At 41.1% G+C, this 20,754-nt stretch overlaps 1 protein-coding gene across 7 annotated transcripts in view; it reads left to right on the forward strand.

Annotated features, from left to right (window-relative positions):
* The window catches only part of FRMD4B (FERM domain containing 4B), a 351,637-nt gene that overhangs the window by 304,115 nt on the left and 26,768 nt on the right, over positions 1-20,754 (forward strand). For all 7 annotated transcript variants that reach the window (XM_066244557.1, XM_066244558.1, XM_066244554.1 and 4 more), the window contains 4 exons: positions 1,825-1,908; positions 4,809-4,874; positions 7,192-7,249; positions 9,027-9,113. In XM_066244557.1, coding sequence (XP_066100654.1) covers positions 1,825-1,908; positions 4,809-4,874; positions 7,192-7,249; positions 9,027-9,113 — 295 coding nt within the window. The remainder of the gene's footprint in view (positions 1-1,824; positions 1,909-4,808; positions 4,875-7,191; positions 7,250-9,026; positions 9,114-20,754) is intronic.

Genomic DNA, 20,754 nt, shown 5'->3' on the forward strand with positions numbered 1-20,754 from the left:
TGTCCCCAAGCTACGTAACACATACTCTTACTGTCTGTTCTTACTGAAAGACACCAGGTCTGTTTACAGTTTGCTCAGTGGGTTCACTTTGTTGTTCATGGCATCATCAAGAAACTTGAAAGCCAGAACCCAGTAACAGGGATGGAGAAGCACTTGCACCAAATCTGGCAAAGTGACAGGAGTGAGCACTTTCTGATACAGCACAGCGCAATGTGGGCCAGACAAAACCTATCTGTGGGCCATACTTGGTTCCCTGTTCTTCCTAACCCAGTTGACTAGGAGTCTTCAGTGAATGCGTTGGGAGGAGATTCACCTTGGGTTCAGTGTTTGGCCCTCCAGTTAAGGGTTCATCTCTTTCTGTGTCATGATTCACATTGGGACAAACACCAGGGAGGCTAATGTAAAACTGTGTGACAGGTTTTGAAACTACATAATGGGTTCAGCATTTTCATTTGTAACTAGGGAGGAGGCTTAGAGGAACTGTGCCTTGCAAGAGGTGAGAATATTTATGTCGGCTCTAGAACGTGCCCTGGAGTCTATCAGGGACTCAGGTAATAGACTATAATAATTATGGCCTTAGCTTTTAAAACCAAACAGACTGGATTTGCCTTCTGTCTTCTCCACATAGCAGCTGTGCAATGTTGAGCAAGTGGCTTACCCTCTCTAAATCTCACACTTGTACCTGTAAAGCGTGGGTAATAATAGTACCTGCCACAGGGGAAGAGCTGTGACAAGACTTCCATGAGCTGTGATAAGTAACACCCCCAAAGTACATTGCACATGCCTGGCTCTTAGTAACTTCTCAAAAAAGAGTAGCTGTGCTCAAGGTACAGGGAGGTGAAGGGTAGGGGAAGAGTTACTGATATGCTGCTCCGTGAGCACCAGTCTGTTAGGATTTTGAGTAGCTCTTTGCGGGGCTTATCCTAGGCTCAAAGAGACCTGGAGGGTCATCTCTGTTCCTCATGGACTGCCTCCTTAAGTATCCAGGGCAGTGAGAGAGAATTATCTTCCATACATGCAGGACCAACTAGGACTGGGTTGTTTTACCTGCTCTCCCTTCTGTTAAATTTCATAAAGATCACACCCTTATTTTTTGGCAACCAGAATTTTGCCATTTTATAATTAGATAACATCTGACTTACATGGGGTACATTTTAGTTCACTTGATGCAGTTTTAGTGTTACCCTGGGTTTCAGTAGAAACATGTTTTCAAGTTTTCTATTCCAGTGATTTCTGCAGATGGACTATACTTGGTCCATTTTATTTTAGAGGTATAAAGAAATAACAGATGAGTAATAGGTCTATATAAACCTTTTTATTGCCATAATATCTATTATGAAAACTTGGTGATACTTGTGAGTGGTATTATGATAACCAGTATTCCAACATGGTGAATGTTATGTAGCTACTAAAGATAATTATGAAGTTACAAGGTGGAGAAAGTATTAAAGAATGCTGTATAAAAATAGAATATGTAATGTGCAAAATTATAATAATAACTATGTAATAATATAGATACATACAAGAAATATGTAATGGAAACAGTTGCCAAGTTATGAGAAAAATAAGAGAAATGGGGTTAAGGTAGTTTAATACAAATTATTTTAATTCTTTTTGTCTTTTTACACTTCAAAATATCAAATGACTGGGGGGGGGGGCTGTCAAATTAGAATCTATCTCTATTAGAGACCAAAGTCTTATGTGTGGTGACAACATTTTGAAACAGCCTAATATGCTATAGCTATTTTTCAGATTTTATCTGATTACTAGATTGGGTAATATTTTTGGTAACAGTGACTGACATTACTGTATTCTTATTTTTAGTGATGAGAATGCCAGAAAAGATTTAAAGACACTACCAGCCTTTCCAACCAAAACTCTTCAGGAGCATCCGTCCCTTGCTTACTGGTAAGCCAGAGCAACATAACAGGTGACCCTGTTTTCAGGGCCTCCATTGAGAACTGCATGAGTTTCAGGAAATTAAAAAATATGTAAGTGAATTGCCCATCAAATGTGTCCGAGTAACTGTAAGGACTGTGGTCCTTTCAGCGAAAGGATCTTATCCAAGTTCTCTGTAAATCTTTGCAACGTGATCGTAGTCATTTGTAAAGAACAGCTGTCTGTGTGCCTTCGTGAAGTGAATAAAAAGCCTGCAGAGTGTGCTTTTAAGTGAACATCATGCTCAGTGTGTGTGAAATCAGTGTGTTATCGGGCAGAGTGCAGTGTAAGTGGAATAAAGTACAGATTTCCTTGAACAGAGGTTCTCCTAGAACCAGAAATGACTGAGTGACCAGCGTTTCCTCTATGGCCAGAAATCATTGTATATTTTGAGTTACTTTATTTGTTGGTATTTTAATGAATACATAGTACTCATTTACCATATAACATTTTTTTCTACAAAAGTACTTTTTGTCCCGTAAGTTACTTACATTCATTCCCTTAAATATATTTTCCTTGGTTTAAGGCTCCGAATCCTGAAGATGATTTTTATTCCCACCAAAAAAACTAATTACAAAATAAATATTCAACATTAATAGCTTTTTAATATGAAAGCAGGAATACATTTTCCAAATAAGCAGCAAAAGTGAATGCTAAGGCTGCATTGCATCCTGAATCTGGAAGTGTCTCAACAAATCACTGTTAAATAATAATTTCTTAAGGGGGAAAAAAAGTCCGATTATTATTGATTACTGGATAGAGAGAAAAACATTTACCATTCTAGTTTATACTTGAAATATGACTTAAAAAGTTACCTGTCTATGGATGAGAGTGTGGTGGTTATGGGGGGGTTTGTTTTTCAGATGTTTATATAAAATATAAATTAAAAATCATGAAGAGGAGAAGGGGAAAGGGGAGGGGCACAAAGAAAACCAGATAGAAGGTGATGGAGGACAATCTGATTTTGGGTGATGGGTATGCAACATAATTGAATGACAAGATAACCTGGACATGTTTTCTTTGAACATATGTACCCTGATTTATTGATGTCACCCCATTAAAATTAATAAAAATTTATTTTTAAAAAAAGGTACCTGGCCCTGGCCAGTTGGCTCAGTGGTAGAGCGTCGGCCTGGCGTGCAGAAGTCCCGGGTTCGATTCCTGGCCAGGGCACACAGGAGAAGCGCCCATCTGCTTCTCCACCCCTCCCCCTCTCCTTCCTCTCTGTCTCTCTCTTCCCCTCCCACAGCCGAGGCTCCACTGGAGCAAAGATGGCCCGGGCGCTGGGGATGGCTCCTTGGCCTCTGCCCCAGGCGCTAGAGTGGCTCTGGTCGCGGCAGAGCGACGCCCCGGAGGGGCAGAGCATTGCCCCCTGGTGGGCAGAGCATCGCCCCCTGGTGGGCGTGCCAGGTGGATCCCGGTCGGGCGCATGCGGGAGTCTGTCTGACTGTCTCTCCCCGTTTCCAGCTTCAGAAAAAATACAAAAATAAAAAATAAAAAAATAAAATAAAATAAAGGTACCTGTCTGATATTAGAGTATAATAGCTGACTGCCAAGGTGGCTGGATTTCAGCCTATTTATCCCCTTTTCAAAAGTCAACATTTTATCCTAGGACAATAACGAAGGGTTTTCCCCCAAAGCAGTGTGTCCCAGAGTAATGATAATAGAGTGTTTTAGATTGAACACAGACTCCAGAAGCAGTTTTTTTGTTTATTGGTTTTTTCTTTGTGTGTTGTTGTTTGTTTGTTTAGAGAGACAGAGAGAGCAAGAGAGTTGGAGATAGAGACAGGAAGGGAGAGAGTGGGGAGGAGATGAGAAGCATCAACTCATAGTTATATCACTTTAGTTGTTCATTGATTGCTTCTCATAATTACCTTGACTGGGGGCTCCAGCCGAGACACTGACCCATTGCACGAGCCAGCAACCCCGCACTCAAGCTGGGTGACCTGCACTTAAGCCAAATGACCCCGTCCTCAAGCCAGCAGCCTCAGGGTCTCAAACCTGGAACCTAAGTATCCCAGATGAACACTCAGTTCACTGTGCCACCACCAGTCAGGCCAGAGCAGCTTTAATTCTTTCTAAATCTTTCTGAATAATTTAAGGAACCTGTTCTTTAGTACCTAACACTTGTTGATCTCTCTTTACTAACATTATTTTGTATTTATTATAATTCATTCAGTTATGACAAAGAATATTAATTTTTCATCTTATAAATTGTTTATTTTTCTAATAAAGTTGTTAAAATATTAATATATATAATGTAGATATATTATATAAAATATAAGTTAAAAATCATGACAAGGTAGGCAAATGTCTGAGGTTAGAACCCTTCAGGAATCGATGTCCTACAGAAACTAATGTCAGCCAGCTTCGTCCTCCCAAACAGGTCTGTGAAGGCCTTCCTTCTTCGTGTTTCTCAAGTAGCCATCCAGTAATCTTGTAATGAGTCTGGATCTCATATAATCATGTATTGCCATTGTAAGGTATTTTTCCCCGCCGAGAAGGAAGGAACAGGCCAGAGCTGCAAAGTGTGGAATAATAAACGGCTTTATTGAGTACAGAGCACACATCTCGCCCGGCAAGGTTCTCTGGCCCCGAGGAAAGAAAGATGGAGGCTAGGGAAGTTGCATGGATTAAACCGCGTGGGAGATATTTAAAGGGTCCCTCTAGGGAAATGGAGCTACTATGACGTGGTGAAACTTCACTGGCTGGCAGACGATCGCTTCTTTCCAAATGGTTCCTGGGAAGCTTCCTTTGGCGGGCTTGATTGTGGGCGGTCCTAGCCAAAGTGGGCGGGTCTGAGTTCTCCACGTGAACATCCCTCTATCCACTGACCTTACAGCCATACTTTTCATATCCTTGTTTTACAGTGAGGACAGAGTAATTGAACATTATCTGAAAATCAAAGGTCTAACTCGGGGTCAAGCTGTGGTTCAGTAAGTATCTTTCTTTCCTTTTTGCTTAGATATGATTTTAATGTCTTCTGTTGGCAGAAGTCATCTGAAATGTATTCTGTTGTGTGGATTGTGTGTATGTAGTCCTCTCTGATTAGAAATATATTACCATGAGTTTTAAAATGTCTTGGCTTGTTCCATACGTTGGTGTCATCAGTTCAGATGCTGTTAGCGCCAGGCAGGTAACAAAATGAGGAATGTAGGCAAGTGAGGGAATGGCAGGACTGTGGTGAACTGAGAGCTTTTGCCCCCAGTAGGTGCAAAGCTACTCAGCTTCAACATTTAGGCATAATGTTACCAGATTGTATATTTTTTAAGAAAAACTGGAATTTCTGATTTTTAAATCCCAGTTTAAACGTTCCAAAGTAATTTTAGTAGAATGTGAGCCAAACAAAACCATTGTGGAGACCGTATCTGGTTTACAGGTCTGTGACCTGCTCTGGGTGGAACACAGGCATTGGTGGTGGATAGAATCTTTTCTTCAAGCTACTAGAAAGGCTATACTGATAGAGTTGTGCATTCTCCACTCTTATTAGAGTTACTGTCCATTTATTAAGAATAGTTCACAAGCTACATTAAAATCTTAAAATTATGCAAAGTAAATTTATAATTTTATAATGATAAAAACTAAGATTGCATTATTGCTAAAGTAGTTATAGAATAACTTTTATGGCTGTAGAAGATTTTTTGGTGGTTTTATTTTCAGGTTTTAAAACAGATTTTGTTGTTGTTTAGCTACTGAATGTAGCTCAAAGCATGTGAGAACTGCAGTGAGCTTGGACACTGCTCTTCCCGACACCCTCACCTCTTGCACTAATCTCCTTTTATCGTGACACACCTTCTGTGATCTTCAAGGTAGAAATCGGAGGTTAGCAGTCCTGAAGTTGAAAGTTGAATCCTTGACAGTTTAACTCGTTGTGCCTGTTTTCTGAAAAAAATAACAGGTTCCCTGAAGGATTCCAGTTTAGGCTGAGTGTATTAAGAAGTATCCTTAGCCCTGGCCGGTTTGCTCAGTGGTAGAGCGTTGGCCTGACATGCAGGAGTCCCGGGTTCGATTCCCGGCCAGGGCACACAGGAGATCGCCCATCTGCTTCTCCACCCCTCCCCCTCTCCTTCCTCTCTGTCTCTCTCTCCCCCTCCCTCAGCGAGGCTCCATTGGAGCAAAGATGGCCCAGGGCGCTGGGGATGGCTCCTTGGCCTCTGCCCCAGGCGCTGGAGTGGCTCTGGTAGCGACAAAGCGACGCACCGGAGGGGCAGAGCATCGCCCCCTGGTGGACGTGCCAGGTGGATCCCGGTCGGGCGCATGCGGGAGTCTGTCTCTCCCCGCTTCCAGCTTCAGAAAAATACAAAAAAAAAAAAAAATGAGAAGTATCCTTGCTTAAAAGCAATCTTTTTATTTCCTCCTGATCATTACCATTGTGTCTCCAAATAAGAGAGCATCTTACTTGGAAGTTAAGGCTCCAGGCTGAAAATTCGACTCAATTTGTTCTAATCCTGGCTGTGCAGTGTAATTGCTGTATGACCTTGGCACATTTACCTGATCTCTTATATTTATTTAGAGGTAGGCTATTTGGTTTTAGAAATTAGCAAATTATTGAATACAAGTCCAGAGCAATTAATTTTCAAATATCATGAATAAGTCCACTTGTATGAAGCAGGAACCTCAGTCCTTTGTAGACAGAGAGTTAGTCTCATATAATTCGTCCTCTCCATCAAGTCTCAGAGGTACGCGGCCAATACTTGCTGAATTAAAAATAGCAAATGGTTGTACCATTGCTTTCACTTTTATTTTTGAGGGGAACGGGCATATTTTTATTTTTTTTTAAAAACATCAGGTTTTTATACAATAAACTTCACCTTTCTTAAGTGTATATTTTGAGGTTTGAGGTTTGACTTAGGAGTTGAGTAAATATTTCTAAGTTTACCACAATCAATACATGGAATAGCTTTATTTTTTACTTGTTATGAGAATGACCTAAAAGTTAATTCTTGGTGCTTTGCATTATTAGGTGCATAATACTTGTATAATATAGTACAATATGTTTCTAAGCCTTAGAAATCTTAATATGCAGAAAATAACACTTCCTTTAGTTTTTTGAAATTGAAAATTTGTAAGTAACCTTCTAACATTTAGATAAAGTAAACTATATTACTCCCAAGGATGGTTTATTTTATTTCTACTTTAATCGAGGATATGATTATAATGAGGCAAATAAATACAAGTTGTGTTTTTTTTAATCACTTTTCCCAGAAGGGCCCTCTTTTAATAAGAGGTTATAATATATATTTATTTTCACAGGTACATGAAAATAGTAGAAGCTCTACCAACTTACGGAGTCCATTATTATGCAGTCAAGGTAATTACTTACACAGCAAAACTCTCATAAGGCCCATGTTATTCAGTGAGAGTTAGTGAACAATACCCACTTTCTAAAATCAATAAGTCAATATGCATGTGTGTGTAAATTATCCCTAGGCATTTGAGCATTGAGAATAGGGTTGATTTTTCTTAAAAAATGAAAGCTTAATTATATCGTTAATTTTTAGCAAATTAGAGAGCACATTTTTGCCAAATACTAGCTATGTTCAATTGTTTTCCCAGAGCCTCTGTTCTAAGATATTCAGATCATTCTCTTTTGGCACACCTGTTCCATTAGCTCTTCTTACTTTTCTTTTTTCTAATTGTTTATCTTTCTAATGCTATCAGAAATTCATTTGATAGTGACTTGTATGAGAACCATGCAGTCTCCTGTCATTTCAATAGCTTCATAAAACCCCTACACTTTTACAGGATTTGCAACACCAATTTTCAGTCAGTATGCTTTGTATTTGTGTAGTGTTTTTCAGATGTTTATAAGCAAGAAGAGACTAAGAAGTGTTGTGAGATAAGAAATAAAGCAGTTTTAGAAAGGAGTGTTGTTTAGAAGAGGAATAGTTTTATGATTGTTCAATCTTGAGTGACTTCAAATTCTGAAAATGTTTGCAATTCAAATGGTGGGAAATTGGATAATAAACGCCTGCATAATGGGAACACCCTGTACTAAAAACAGGTACTAATGCAACTTTAATTTCTCCTGATTCTTTGTTTGCATATGGTTATATGTTTCAGCCTAAGTTTTTTCCCCCCATGTCAATACATCCTTTGCTTTTCAAGACCTAAAAGATAGATTTCTAGGCCCTGGCCGGTTGGCTCAGTGGTGGAGCGTTGGCCTGGCGTGCAGGAGTCCCGGGTTGATTCCCGGCCAGGCGCACAGGAGAGGCACCCGTCTGCTTCTCCAACCCTCCCCCTCTCCTTTCTCTCTGTCTCTCTCTTCCCCTCCCACAGCCAGGGCTCCATTGGAGCAAGGTTTGCCCGGGCGCTGAGGATGGCTCTGTGGCCTCTGCCTCAGGCGCTGGAATGGCTCTGGTTGCAACAGAGTGAAGCCCCAGATGGGTAGAGCATCGCCCCCTGGTGGGCATGCCTGGTGGATCCCGGTCGGGCGCATGCGGGAGTCTGTCTGACTGCCTTCCCTTTTCCAATTTCAGAAAAATACAAAAAAAAAAAAAAAAAAGATTTCTAAAAATAAATTCTCCCCTCCCTATATGTACCTCAAAAGTGTTATTCAAACTCCAGTCATTGAATGTACAGTTCTCCAAGAATTTTCAGTATTCCCATGTTTCCTGTTGAATGTTTTATAAACATAAGAATTTGGAACCACTTTTTGCATCTTTGTAATCCTTTGGGAGCTTCCCTGACCTTTATAGCTGGTTACTAATCAAGAGAACAAAGAGCTTTTCTTCTTTCTCTCTCTCTCTTTCTCTCTCACTCTCTCTTTTAAATAGATAATTGGCTTTGTACTTTGGCTTAATTCTTAGTTGAATTGCTTACATTTTATTTCTTCTCCAACTGTTTAATGAAAATTGTTTAATGCTTCATTCTTTTGATGATATTGATAGTATTAGTCTGTTTTTGACTTATAGATTTTATTTGAAGAAAGCATTTTAATAACAAGTTAGGTTTCTAAGTACTGTTTTGTTTACCAAGGCAGCTCTATTTTGGCTTGCTTATACTTGTTAAAAGATGAAGCTGGCATTACTTCACCTCCAGAAGACTTAACAATTAGGTCTTAGTTCTCATGCTTTTCCATCTTCCAGGATAAACAAGGACTTCCTTGGTGGCTTGGAATCAGCTATAAAGGAATTGGCCAGTATGATTTACAAGATAAAGTGAAACCTCGGAAAGTAAGTGTGAACCATTTGAGACACTTAAGAGAAGCTTGAGCTGTTCTAGAGGTGGGAAGATTGCTGTAAGGTACAGCGAACAGTCATGGGCAAAGCACTTTTAGTTAGTCAAGCCATGGATTCAGAGGAGCCTCAGGTTAAGAGTGAAATGTATGCACACAGACTAACACTGATCACAACACAGTTCACAGTTCACAAGAAGGTTTCTATCCAAAGTTAGTATGAACAGGACAATGCCATCTCTTTTATAAATTTTATATCTACACATATACATACAGATACATATTTACATTGGATCGGTAAACAGATTAATTGTAAAGACATAACCAAAATTTTTGGTGTTGTTACTTCATAGTAATATGGTTATGAGTACTCTCTTTTTATTACCCTTGCTGTTTTTGCTTATCTTTTTTCCACAATTTTCCACACTAAACATGTCTGCTTTTTGTAAAGAAAAGGTTTTATGTGCTGTTTAGTAAAGGGTCACACTCTATTGGGTTTGAATCTTCCAGAGCTAATAAGTTACATTATTTTCAATTTGGAGTTTGATTATAAAGCTGTTTCTCTCAACCCAAATACAAGCGAATAATACATTTTTTGCGTACGTAAGAACCAATGGGTCTATATAGATAACCATCTGGCTGTCCCAGCCTAGTCGGTATTATAGGGCCATAAAAGTTTACTCCTGCTGCCGGGTAGGTTTGCACCCTCCCTGTGCTCTGGGGCCACCAGTAGGAGTCCACAGCACTGAAACAATGGCCTATAATAACAGACGAGGCCTGGCTCCTGCATTATCACAGCCCGAGAGCCTGGCATGCAATAACTTCTATCATGTCTGTCTGACCCTTGCATTAATGTGTTTTAGGAAAGCAGCCCTATTCTTCACAAAGTTAGCTCTTGTGATTGTACCACAGGCTCTTCATCTAAATGTCCTTTCAGCTTCAGTCAGTACTCACAATCTTCCTTGGAGCTAAGAGAATAAGTTTCCCTTTTCTCCCTATTTTGTGGTGGTGAAATTGATGCAAACACCAAAAGGTGGGCTGGGGCCAGCACAGTACCCTTCTACTGTCTAGCCAGCTCCCTAGGTCAGATTAGTTGGCTTACCCAAAATTATCACTAAAAATATTAAAGCATTATTTAACAATGGGCTCTGCTGAGTGAGAAACAGTACGAGAACATGTATGTCATCATACAAGGCCGTCTCTGTCAGCCCTTTGACCAAGATCAATTGAAGTAAGGAATATTTGAAAATTGAAAATTTGCTTCCAGGACCAAATTAGAAATGAAGGCCATATAATTTTTTCAAATATTTTTCAAAATTATTTTTATTCATAGTTATGTATTTTCATTTTTTACCAAAAGTTATAAATATTCACTGTAATAGAAACCAGAAAATATAAACACTACAGAAACATGTCAGTAAGGGCAGGAAGTCCTTCTGCAGCCCTTGTGTCACCCCATGAGGACCAGTGTCAAAGGAATGCTATGAAATGGTTCAGTTAGACCTCATCAGTGTATATATGAAGCTTTCACAGAGAAAAAGAAATCTGACAATGTACACTCTTCCATACCCTGTCATGTTTCTTTGGGTCACTTATACACAGGTCTCTTTTCTCTCCTTGTAAAGCTGCCTTGTATTCCATTATGAGAAAACATGTAGGGTGTTTAACTAACTCTCTTTTGATGCCTATTATTGTGTTTTTCAATTGGAGGAGTGTGGGCCAGAGCTCAATTCCCACCATGGAAATAAGTAACCCCTAGTTCATCTATTTTACAAGATCCAGTTGTGTATGGCCTATCATGTCTTCTTAAGGGTAACCTAAGTTATGTTAACATTTTTTGGTAATTTATTTCTCCCCTTAATTTTACTTTAAGAAATACCATTCAGGAATCCTGCTAATTTTATGAATTTTGCCTGTAAAATATAACTTAAGTTGACTCACAAGTAATTTCTTAGCTAATGTGCCTTGATAAAACTGAGATTCCCACAAAGTACTTGCTTCCGCTGAAAACAAGTAGGCTTTTCCCCAAGCCCGGTGACAGAATGTGTGCAGTAAACAATGCGATCACTCGCTCTGGATTGCTCATGACTCAGAGGCCTTTCTTTCCTTTCACAGTTTCGTAGAAATTGGTAAATATTGTTTGACACTGATCATAATCAGGTGTGCTTGTTCATTCCAGAGTCTAGACAAAGGTCAGAAGCCACTTCCTTTTTTTGATTTGCAGAGTTTTCCTGTTTCATTTACGAGACATGCTATACAGCTCAAGAAACGGTAAATGGGCCATCATGTGTTACTCATGGCCCTGCCTTCCCCTTCTTGTTACTAAAGCCGATATCTGTGCTGTACCCTTGTTTGCCTCCTCCTTTCTTCTTCTGTTAAATCCAACAATGGGTTTTGCTTCCATATCTTTATTTTTCCACATCCAAACAATTTAAGGATTTATTGGAGGAAGTCCCTGTCCTGGCCCAGTTGTCACAAATGAGAAAATGCATCATTTAAAGGGCCGTGAGAGCAGACGTATAAAAGGAGGGCCACACTTCTGTTTCCATGGACCTGTGCATGCAGCAAGTTACCAATGGCTGGGCACAATGAAGATCAAATTGGCAAACTCAAATGAAACAAAGGCTGGAATGGGCAGCCTTGAACATGCTCAGCCTCTTGAACCACATGCCTGCTGTGTTATAATTATATGACCTGGAAACAGGCCAGAAGGAGGAAGATTTGCCAATAATAAGAAAGACTGGCTGATGCCAAAAGGCTGTTTTGCAAAGGGGTTGGTCGAAGATCCACAGGCCAAGTCCTTCTGTCCTTTTGACTCAATGTCTACCAATTATAGCTTATGAATGTTGGGGCCTGGCTTTGTCTTACCTCCCAGAACATTCAGCAGGTGCCCTTTATGTATTTGACTGTAAAGCTTTTGCTAGTCATAGGACCACATTGCTTTTAATCCTGTATGAGAATGATGAAGGAAAGACTTTGGGAAGAAACCCAAAGCCTGTCTCTGATGTCTGTTTACTATGTCATCTTGGGTATGTTGTTTCATCTCTCTAAAGACACAATGGTAATGCCACCAAGTGCATAGGGTGGCTATAAGAATTAAATGAGATTATATTTAGTGCTGTGCCTGATATACAGTTATCACTTGATAACTGCTAGTTGTTAGTGAGGCAGAGAGACAATAAAGAAGGGTAGAATAAATCGTCTTGGATCACTGTTTGGATAGAAAAAGACCCAACATCACTACAAACCCATAACGCTTATGTTCCAGCTATTAGTCCAAACTCAGATTTTTTGTTTTCAGAGACTGGTAACTACTCAGCCTCTCCCAATTTTAATGCCCTAATGCATTGTGCAAATTAAGAGAAAATTTTAAAATTCTGAGATAGAAAACACAAAAACTCAGGGTATTAAAATTTTATGTCGTAAGCAATTTTTCTTTTTTATCCTTACTTCGTACATAAAATATGACATTGCAAACTCTTATGCAATGTGAAAACACACCAGAACTCAACTGAATTTCAAAAATAGAACATTTGAAGTTGAGAACAATGAAATTTTACTTTAAAAAGAAAACATGGCCCTGGCCGGTTGGCTCAGCGGTAGAGCGTCGGCCTAGCGTGCGGAGGACCCGGGTTCGATTCCCGGCCAGGGCACACAGGAGAAGCGCCCATTTGCTTCTCCACCCCTCCGCCGCGCTTTCCTCTCTGTCTCTCTCTTCCCCTCCCGCAGCCAAGGCTCCACTGGAGCAGAGATGGCCCGGGCGCTGGGGATGGCTCTGTGGCCTCTGCCTCAGGCGCTAGAGTGGCTCTGGTCGCAACATGGCGACGCCCAGGATGGGCAGAGCATCGCCCCCTGGTGGGCAGAGCGTAGCCCCTGGTGGGCGTGCCGGGTGGATCCCGGTCGGGCGCATGCGGGAGTCTGTCTGACTGTCTCTCCCCGTTTCCAGCTTCAGAAAAATGAAAAAATTAAAAAAAAAAAAAAATTAAAAAAACAAAAACAAAAACATGAAGACTTGTATTTTTTCTAGGTTTTATTGTCATTCAGTACCCCCAGGAAAATGTCTGTTCTTCACAAAGAAGTTACCTTGGGTCAGTGGCTGATTAAAGTATATGTCATGACTGATTTGTACCCCTCTGGCAAGTTATTTCACTGGGAGACCAGAACCAGTCAGAGATGAGAGAAATGAAAATGACATACTAGTCAAGGTGCCATACACAGATGCTGGTGGGATGACTGCCTTTCAAGATCAGTATCTCTCTGCATCCTAACAGGCGGAGAAAGTCTTGTCGTCACCCCAGGGCTGTTCAGGGTAGAGGAAAGCTTCTCCGCCTTCAGTTAACTGATTTTTTTTAAACTATTGGAATTCCTAGATGCCTAGAGCCAGATGAATTAAGTAACAAGCACAAATGTCTTTCTGTTTTTTTATCAGAAAAGTACCGGGTTCATTTGATTTAAACTCAGAGCGACTTGCTTGTTTCTCTTAGCAGAGCTGTCTGGATCATTTCTAACCTCCCCTTGCGTTTTCCACAATGCCCACATCACCATGGATCTCGATTGGAATGCTACCTTTTTTTTTTAACTTTTTGTAATTTATTTGCGTTTTTGTTTCTTTGGTTTTTTTATTTTGAAATTAAATTTAATCAGGCCCCAGCTGGTGGCTCAGTGGATAGAGTGTTGGCCCATCATATGCATGACCAGGGTTTGACTCCCAGTCAGAGCAAACAGAAGTGACCATCTGGTTCTCTTCCCCTCCCTGCCCTCTTCTTCTCCCCTACCCCTCCCACAGCCAGTGGCTCAATTGGTCCAAGTGTGGTTCCGGGTTCTGAGGATAGCTCGGCTGGTCCAAGTGCCTAAGCCTCAGGTGCTAAAAATAGTTCAGTTCTCTAGCATCAGCCCCAGATGGGGATTGCTAGGTGGATCCTGGCAGGGGAGCATGTAGGAGTCTGCCTCAGTATCTCCCCTCTTCTTACCTAAAAGAAAAATTAATAGAGTAACATTGATTAATAAGAGAACATAGGTTTCAGGTGAACATCTCTATAGCTTTTGAACTGTTGAATATATTGTGTGCCCATCACCCAAAGTGAAATCATTTTCTGTCACTGTATATCTGTTCCTCTTTACTCCTTTCCCACCAATCCTTCCCCCACTTTCATCTATGTCCTTGATTCTCAGCTTTATATCCCATCTATGTGGAATTTGTATTTGTCCCTCTTGCTGCTCAGATGCTAGATGAAGTTAACTGTGCACTATTTGTTTGCACTTTTCCCATCAATACAAAACACAGTGTGGTGTGGAGGGAAAAAAGTAAATCACCAAATATCAGCTAGAGACTGGTCCATCCTGTTGGTAAAGTGTATAATTAAGCTTCAACCACACCAATAATCAATCTGATTGTTAAAACGTTCTGCAGGATCAGTGGGAAGAAAACACAAATCCTATAGCTTGGTTTGAAATAAGAACCAGTCTTACAGTCTGCCGTACTGGGTGGCTGACCTGGAGCTGCCACTGAACCTTTCTGGGCCTTTGTTTTCTCAACTCTCAAGTTCAAATAATTCTGTCTAAACCATGTACTTGAAAGATCATTCTGAGGACCCAATGAACAAGTGAGTTTCTTCACTGAGCAGATATTTTCCATTTACACTGTACTCTGTAGAAAGTTCACCAGACAGCCTCAGTATTTCTCATCCCCTTCTACAGTTCATCACAGTTAGAATTTTAAGCAGCTCTTCTAAGACAAGGAACTCTCAGAGTATTGGTTGGCCATTGGTGAGTACCCATTTCCATTTCACAACCAGCAGGCAAATGGAAGGAATCCAAGGCCAACAGCCATATTATTTATAAAGTCACAGTTCTAATCGAAAGGGAGGCGGGGGAGTGCAATCTCTGGGTGGCCACAGCAAAACCCTCACGCAAGGTGTTCTGTTACTAAAAGGAAGAAAGAAAAGTGGATTCTGAAGGTGGTAGTAGTTTTTGTCACGCTGTGTTGTTTACTTTGAAGAGTAACAACTTCACGCTGTGTTGGGGAGCTTAATGAGACACAAGCAAGAAAAGACTTTTAAATTTGGAAACAAATGAGATGGCAAGACAATAATGAGATCAGGTGGAGAGCATTTCGTATGTTCAGGGACGGCCTCTGTGAGAAAGGTGACGTTTAAGCTGATACCTGAGAGGTGAGAAGGAGCCCGCCTTGTGAGGAGTGGGTTCATGTTCTAGTGAGAGCAGAGTGCACGCTGAGGGGAGGGTGTAGGCCCCTGTAACCGTGAGAGGAGACCACTGAGGCTAGAGCTTAGAGTAATCATGTTTCCCGTAGAGAATGAAGATGATGTGTGAAGGTGAGAAATGCTATTATTTAACATTAATTTGTATTTCTAGGCACTTACCAAATGGCTGAATTGTTGGCACATCCAGAAAATGAAAGATAGCTCTTTAATAGGGTTGACTAGTCCAAATGCAGAGAAAACCCAAATAGTACCTAAAGCATTGTGAAAACTTGTTCCATGAAGGGGCATAAAGGTGATATTTTCTTCAGTGTGTGCTTGTGACTAAAGATTGCTTTTGTTTTGATTCATTCAACCTTCAGGAAGAAATTTCTAGCAAGACAGTGCAATGTACCAATTTTATTTTTCCCCAAAAAAATTTATTGAACCCATTCTGTTTGCAACGGCCCTGTGCTAGTACTTCAGATTCTTTATCTTATTTAAGGAAAAAGCCAAGTCTCTGTCATCAAGTACCTGACAATCCATCTGGAAAGACAGATTTTTATTCAAAAAGAGGGACTTAGTTGAGAATATTTAATACCCCAGACTAGGTTCCAAATCATGAGAAGGGATGCCAGCTGCTGCGTGCAGAAGAGCCATGCAGGGGCTGGTGACTCGTACCCCGTGCACTCAGTGGGTGCTCCGCTGCACAGCCAAGCAGCGAGTCAGGAGACCAGCCCCGGACAGTTAGAGATTCAGCCACAGAGAGGGTCTGGGGAATGATACCCCCCAGATGGTCAGGTGTTTATGTTATGCATTTCCTGGTACCCAGAGCTTCTTCATCTAACTTTTTCAAAAATACACAGAATGTTTTACTCTGTGCATTTAAGATGTGATGTTTTATGTGTGGAATGTTATGACATCACATCTGAAAAAGTAATTTTCACGACCTGTGTGCCATTTGGGTATGTTAAGAAACTTGAGTTCGGCATAACTGATACTGTTAGCAGGGTCTCTCTGGTCTGATCCATTGTTGAAGTCCGTCTGGTAGGAAACATCTGCCTTTAGAGAACAATCTGAACAACCATTTCTTCCTAAAGACATTGCCTAGTTGAGAAAAATAAAACTCCAAACTTCATTTTTTTAGAGCAAATATTTTATCTTCCTCAGCACTATACTCCACTGACCAAAGCATAGTTACATCACCAAAAATTATCCTCTGAGTCAGGGGTTCTGAATTCTGCACTTTTGACATTTGGAGCCAGTTAATTCTGTTTTGAGCGCTAGCCTCCCCCACAAGATGCTGGTAGCACCCTCCCCTCCCGTGTGATAACCAAAATGTCTCTGGGCCTCTCCAGATGTCCCGGGGGCGTGGAGGGGGCTGGGAGTGGTGCAAATCCATCTAGTAAAATGCCTGGACTCAGAATCCTCCTCTGTAAATGCCAGAACTGCTGCTTTTCCTTTCCAGGAGGTACAACTAACTGTGAGTTACTACTTTGTTCTGTCTCTTTGTTAACATAACAAACGTCCACAGAGAACTCTTCCGCAGGTGAGAGAGGCAGGGTGGTGAGCTGTGGAGAGGCACTGGGGTTTTCAGAGCTTGGCTGAGCCTCACTGTGAATCCCAGATCTGCCCCTGTTTAGGTATATGACTTTGACCAATTTACTTAAACCTCTCTGAGCCTCAGTTTTCTCTTCTGTAAAATGGGACTAAAAGTAGTATCTACCCTTTGGGTTGTTGAGAAGACACAGTCTCAATCACGTAAACATTGATGGATAGAAGGGTGGCTGGGTGGACAGAGGTAGGTCACTTTGGCTTTCTAAAAACCCATAATCTGGCAAAATTCTATTTTTGTGATATCACAGAAGGCAAACAGACCAAATAGCTGCTTTGTGAACAGTATATTTATCAAGGTTAACTTTTTTTAATAAAAAAAGAATAAATCAATAACATGATTTTGTTTTCTTCAGGTTATAGTAGGGAATGACCATATGTGAGTCATTGATGTACAGTCATACACTACGCTGTGACTAGCCACAATTTAGTCATTTTGAGGTGAATTTGCAGTTAAATAGTTAAACTATAAGTGCTGTTATTAAAAAGAAAAAGCCTCTGATGACATCTTTCCTGCCCCTACCTTTAAGTGGTGTCTACTTTCAATTTGTTAAAATAAAAAGACAGTTTGATCCTTTCTGTCCGAGGCTTTTTCTTGGCCTTTCATTAACACAGGAGGCCCCAGCCGGTGGCAGGTGCACACTCCTCAGCATTTTTGTACCTGCTGGGGCTCGTTCCCAAGACAGGAGGGAGCTTGCTGCTGCGCACCTCCCTGCAGGCAAGTCGCCCCGCCCTTTCCTCCTCCTCTGTGACCTCCAGGTTGCAGGATCAGTGGGCGCATTTCCTACCTAGAGGGTGTGTTCAGAAACCACCGATGAAATCAACAGAAACACAGCAGATTTTGTAGAGGCTGAAACTGTCAGAATTGGAAGCCTGAGAGGTAAGGTGTGTTAACAGACTAATTTGGCTGTTTCTCATCAGCAGAAAGACAGATATGGATCCAGACAGCTAGTTCTTACTCTGTTTCAGCTGTTAAGTGGTTCTCCTCCCTCTGCACAAAAGCTTGATAAAATTAGGGATTGGACTGAGAGTCCTTGTAACAAATACCAGTAACTTTATCACTTACCAAATATTTATTCTGAGCCAAACACTGGGCTAAGTGTCTCAAAAACATAATCTGACTAGACCTTCCAACAACATTCTGAGGCAGGCACTGTTGGTCCCACTTTACAGATGAGGCACCTGAGACTCAAGAAAGTTAAGCAACCTGCCAAATAAAGCACAAGTGGTGGAACAAGAATGCAAACCAAGGCAGTCTGACTTAGTCCAATTGGTTCAGGTACACCCTGCAAGGCAGGGGACCTGGCCATTGTTCGCCAACAAGAACAGGACCTCACACACAGAAGGTGTACAAGAAATATTTGTTGATTCACGAAGAATGAGTAAATGACTCCCTGAGCTACTAAAGGATGCGTCACCCTGTCTCCTAAAAGTCCCTGTGTTTTTCCTTGTAGTCTTTTTTCTCAAAGTTTGACAGTAGTTTCGGGTATTTAGGAACCATTGAAATTTTGGGATGGGAATTGGGGAAAGATGATTTCTTCTGGTTCTTTAATTCTATAGTAATAGATCTAACAAAATAAGTGATTTTAGTTGTCAAGAAAATGGCTTAAATATTCAAACTATGAATTTCATTAAAAATGTAATATTGTGTGGCAAATTATTCTAAAACCATCAACTTTCTTTACACCAAAGGATAAAGGGAATTTATTCTGATTACAATATTTTGCATAAGTTCACTTTCAAAATAGGGTCTCGTCAGCTTTGGTTTTTTGCATCAGTTTTTTAAAACTTTGATATTTTCTTTTTTATTTTTTTTTATTTTTATTTTTTAATTTTTTTTTTCTTTCATTTTTCTGAAGCTGGAAACAGGGAGAGACAGTCAGACAGACTCCCGCATGCGCCCGACCGGGATCCACCCGGCACGCCCACCAGGGGCAACACTCTGCCCACCAGGGGGCGATGCTCTGCCCATCCTGGGCGTCGCCATGTTGCGACCAGAGCCACTCTAGCGCCTGAGGCAGAGGCCACAGAGCCATCCCAGCACCCGGGCCATCTTTGCTCCAATGGAGCCTTGGCTGCGGGAGGGGAAGAGAGAGACAGAGAGGAAAGCGCGGCGGAGGGGGGGAGAAGCAAATGGGCGCTTCTCCTGTGTGCCCTGGCCGGGAATCAAACCTGGGTCCTCCACACGCTAGGCCGATGCTCTACCGCTGAGCCAACCGGCCAGGGCGATATTTTCTTTTTTAATCAGAAGGATTACTGACTGTAGGATATATTCTCTTCCTGTTGTAGATTTTTTATTATCTCTTTGTTAAGGTCATTGTTCATAATGCTCCTTTTTTGCTTTTTTTATTTTATCTATTTTTTATTTTTTGTATTTTTCTGAAGCTGGAAACGGGGAGGCAGTCAGACAGACTCCCGCATGTGCCCGACCAGGATCCACCCGGCATGCCCACCAGGGGGCAATGCTCTGCCCATCTGGGGCGCTGTTCTGTTGCAACCAGAGCCATTCTAGCGCCTGAGGCAGAGGCCAAGGAGCCATCCTCAGCGCCCGGGCCAACTTTGCTCCAGTGGAGCCTTGGCTGCGGGAGGGGAAGAGAGAGACAGAGAGGAAGGAGAGAGGGAGAGGTGGAGAAGCAGGTGGGCGCTTCTCCTGTGTGCCCTGGCTGGGAATCAAACCCGGGACTCCTGTACACCAGGCTGACGCTCTACCACTGAGCCAACAGGCCAGGGCTTATTTTATCTATTTATTTATGTTGCAGTCTCAAAAGGCTATTATTTCATCTGTTGTTATCTACTTCCTTCTTTTGATGCTGAAGGGCACAACTGATCATTCTAGATGAGGGAAGGGTAGAAGGAAATCTGGCAGGTCTACTTTATAGTTTTATTTTCATCATGTAACATTTCCACCATAGATTCTAATAACAGCACAATTTCCATCTTATAACTACTAATGAGTGTCACATAAACAACAATAAATACTAATAAATGGTTGCTATTATGCTTGTGTAGTGATCACTTTAGGATACAGTCTAGTTTCATACTCTCTAGTGACAAGGCAAATAGAACTTATTTCTTCTTTTAAATCTACAAGAGTGGTAGTTTTGGCTTGGATAAATACTGTTTTTTATTTTAATATGAAAATTACTAATGTGTTTGTGTATACACACATATGCATAAATAATACATAGAAGGGTCTTGTCCTACCTTTAAGACATCATACCTGGTAATAGTTCTACACTATATGGACACCAGTTGTTTAAATAATAGAAAATTTGCTTCCTTCTACCTTTGAACCTTGACTCTTTCCTCAAATGCAAAATGGTTTCTTTAAAACTCTTCATATTTTAGGTAATTTAGAGTACTCCTTATTATATGATAGACCGTTTCTCTAATGTAGAGACCCCAACAAATCAGGTTATCCTGGTCAATGTGTCTTTGACCAATTTCCTCTTCTTCCGTTGGTCTGAAATCTCTGCATGATTTTGACGGGGGTGTGGAGAAGGTTTTTATTTATCCTTTAAGGAAAACACTGCAAAAAGGAAGGGAATGAAAATGAGTCAGTTGCCTGCTGTGTGCAGGGCTCTGTCCTAGGGGTGCTGCCTGGTGATCTTTCCGGAAGTGAAGCACTTGACCTCAGCTCCGTGGCCACTTTCAGTTCCACCCTGCCTTTCTGAAGTCAAGAGCATAGAACTGATACAATGCACAATATAAGAATGGTTTCAGAACATTCAAAGGAAAACCTGGCCTGATTTCAACTGCCAGCTGGATCTACTCTCACTACAATTAGCAGCCTTCTCCTAGCAACCCCAAACATTGATAAGAACCATA

The sequence above is a fragment of the Saccopteryx bilineata genome, chromosome 10 (genome assembly GCF_036850765.1).
Source record: "Saccopteryx bilineata isolate mSacBil1 chromosome 10, mSacBil1_pri_phased_curated, whole genome shotgun sequence".
In the NCBI taxonomy this organism is placed as follows: Eukaryota; Metazoa; Chordata; class Mammalia; order Chiroptera; family Emballonuridae; genus Saccopteryx; species Saccopteryx bilineata.